We start from the raw sequence: 2,596 nt of genomic DNA on the forward strand, positions 1-2,596 counted from the left end.
GAAGGGGCTGTGCAGCCCTGGCACAGCTGCCCAGGGCAGGGAGGGGGAGTCCCATCCCTGCAGGGATTTAAAATCCCCGTGGATGTGGCACTTGGGGACAGGGCCAGCGGTGGCCTGGGCAGTGCTGGGGGAACAGCTGGGCTGGGTGGACTCTGAGGGGTTTTTCCAACCCAAATTATTGCTGGTGCCGACGGGAGCTCTCTGCTTGTGTAGGGAAGGTCCCTGTGGGTGTGTAAAGACCCTCTGGCCCATCCAGGTGTGGTCAGAGCCGGCTTTGGAGCTCTCTGGGCTCCAGGGGAGCGGCCGGGCTGTCCCTGCCCCAGGAGTGGAGGTTCTCAGGAATTCGCTGCTCACCCCCCAAGTGTCGCTCATTTGGTCAGAGCTGGGGCTGTGCTTTGGGCTGGAGACTTCAAAACCCACCCCCTCCCTCCCCATCATCTCCCAGCAGGGACACTGCCCTGCCCCTGTCCCTTGGGGCGTGTCCCTGGCAAACCCCCCATGGCTTCCCCCGGGTCTGGACTCGGGGGGTTCAGGTACTGCAGTGGGTGTGAATTCCGGTCTGTTCAATGCTATTACTGAAATATTTATTGTGTTTAAACCAACCAACCAAACAAACAAACAAAAAAACTATTAAAGATCAGTAAAGAATAAAATTTTCCATGCCTTTTACTGGTGTGTGTTTGTCTTTCCTTCCTGCTGGACACGGTGAGGATGAAGGTGGAGCAGGGGATGGGGCTGGAGGGCAGCGGGCACAGATGGATTCCTACAGTGACAGGGTGGTTTAGGGGGGGAGGGTCCTTAAAGACCATCTCGTTCCATGGGCAGGGACACCTTCCACTAGCCCAGGTTACTCCAGCCTGGCCTGGGACACTGCCAGGGATCCAGGGGCAGCCACAGCTTCTCTGGGCAACCTGTGCCAGGGCCTGCCCACCCTCCCAGCCAGCAATTCCTTCCCAATCTCCCATCTGTCCCTGCCCTCTGGCAGTGGAAGCCATTCCCTGTGTCCTGTCCCTCCATTCCTTGTCCCCAGTCCCTCTGCAGCTCTCCTGGAGCCCCTGCAGGCTCTGGAAGGATCTCTCAGGTCTCCCCAGAGCCTTCCTTTCTCCAGCTCTCCCAGCCTTGGGGCAGAACCCGAGAGCCCCGCGCTGTCTCCCCCCCACCTCAGGATAAAGCCAAGGTGTATTTAAGCCCTGCCTCGTCCCTTCTCAGCCGCTCCACGGCTTCCCCTTAAGCGGATTGCTGCGGGAGGTGTAAATGGAATTAAGGGATTGCCGCGGACACCAGGTTTGGGAGCGCACCGGGCTGCTCGCACCTTCCCGAAACTCCTCCCGCTCTCCCTAAACTATGCGGGGTCCAAAAAGGAGGGGAAGGAGCAGCCTGCTGGGCCTGCTCCCACCTTCCCAGGGCTGCTCCCCCTCCCTCCTTCTGGACCTCGCGCAGTTGCAAGACGAAAAGCACGAATCTAATTAGGAAAGAAAATCATCCAACAAGGACTCGGCCCCCTCTGCCGGGCGACAGGAGGATTTGCTGGTGCTGTCCAGGACAGCGAATCCCGGGTGCCAGAGGATCCCCCAGAAGGGACAGGCTGGCCAGGACATGGGAAAGTGCAGAGAACCATCTCCCTGTGCTGGACAAGGAGCTGGGAGCTGCTGGAAGCAGCTCCCAGCTCCTTGTCCAGCACAGGGAGATGGGAGGGAAGCAGGAGAGGGACCCTGCACTGCCCCATAGCCCAGCCCAGGCTGGAGAACTCCCCCTCTCGCTGATTCAGCAGCTGCACTGGGACCTTCTCAGCTTCTGGGATCCCTCTGGGATGAACCCTCTCAGCTTCTGGGATCCCTCTGGGATGAATGAACCTTCTCAGGTTCCTGTGGGGCCACACCGATTCTAAACCCCACCCAGCCCCTCTCCCCTGGCCCAGGCTGTTCCCATCCCCAGGGAGCAGCACTGTTGCACACGATTCCAATAAGGAATAAAGAGGAACCCCTCGGGTTATTGCATCAGTCCCTTCTCTCAGCTGAGCCTCCAGGTCGGGGCTGGGTGGAAGAAACTGCTTCTGTCATAAAAAGGACTCGGGGGTGGATCAGATGGCCTTTAAGACCCTTCCAACCCAAAGCAGGGTGTGATTCTGTGATTCTGAAGGGCAAACACCTGGTGGCAGCTCACAGCCCCAGCACACCCCCACAAACAGCACAGGAACAGTCCTGTGAGGGGAGAGGGGAGGAAAAGATCCGCTCTGTACGTTCAGTCCTGATTTATTGTGGTTGTTACATCGGTGACATTCATTGGTCAGGTGCAGTCTGCTCATTCCCACGGCGTTTGGACACCGTGCAGCAAAAACCGCCCCCTCAGAGCCCACCCAGCTCAGCCCCCGGCGCTGACCCCAAACAGCTGCTCCTGCCCACAGCATTCACCCCCCCCTCAGCCCACCCACCCACCCCCAGAGCTTCACATTCTCCTGATCTCCAAACTCAGCTCTCCGCACAGAGCTTTGGAATCATTTTTTGTTCCCCACTGGGAGAAATCCTGCAGAGTTCCCAGAGGGAGCAGGCAGGTTAGGAGGAGCCTGCAGAGACTCAGAGCCACATCAGCTGTTCCT

The 2,596-nt window shown here is 58.8% G+C and overlaps 1 protein-coding gene across 1 annotated transcript in view; it reads right to left on the minus strand.

Annotated features, from left to right (window-relative positions):
* Positions 1-1,227: 1,227 nt before the first annotated feature.
* HADHB (hydroxyacyl-CoA dehydrogenase trifunctional multienzyme complex subunit beta) overlaps positions 1,228-2,596 on the minus strand; it is a 15,213-nt gene continuing 13,844 nt past the window's right edge. The window contains exon 15 of the mRNA XM_027910196.1: positions 1,228-1,239. Coding sequence (XP_027765997.1) covers positions 1,228-1,239 — 12 coding nt within the window. The remainder of the gene's footprint in view (positions 1,240-2,596) is intronic.

This window comes from Empidonax traillii, unplaced genomic scaffold (assembly GCF_003031625.1).
Source record: "Empidonax traillii isolate 1590-97213 ecotype Southwest subspecies unplaced genomic scaffold, ASM303162v1 scaffold2900:size33666, whole genome shotgun sequence".
Lineage (NCBI taxonomy): Eukaryota > Metazoa > Chordata > Aves > Passeriformes > Tyrannidae > Empidonax > Empidonax traillii.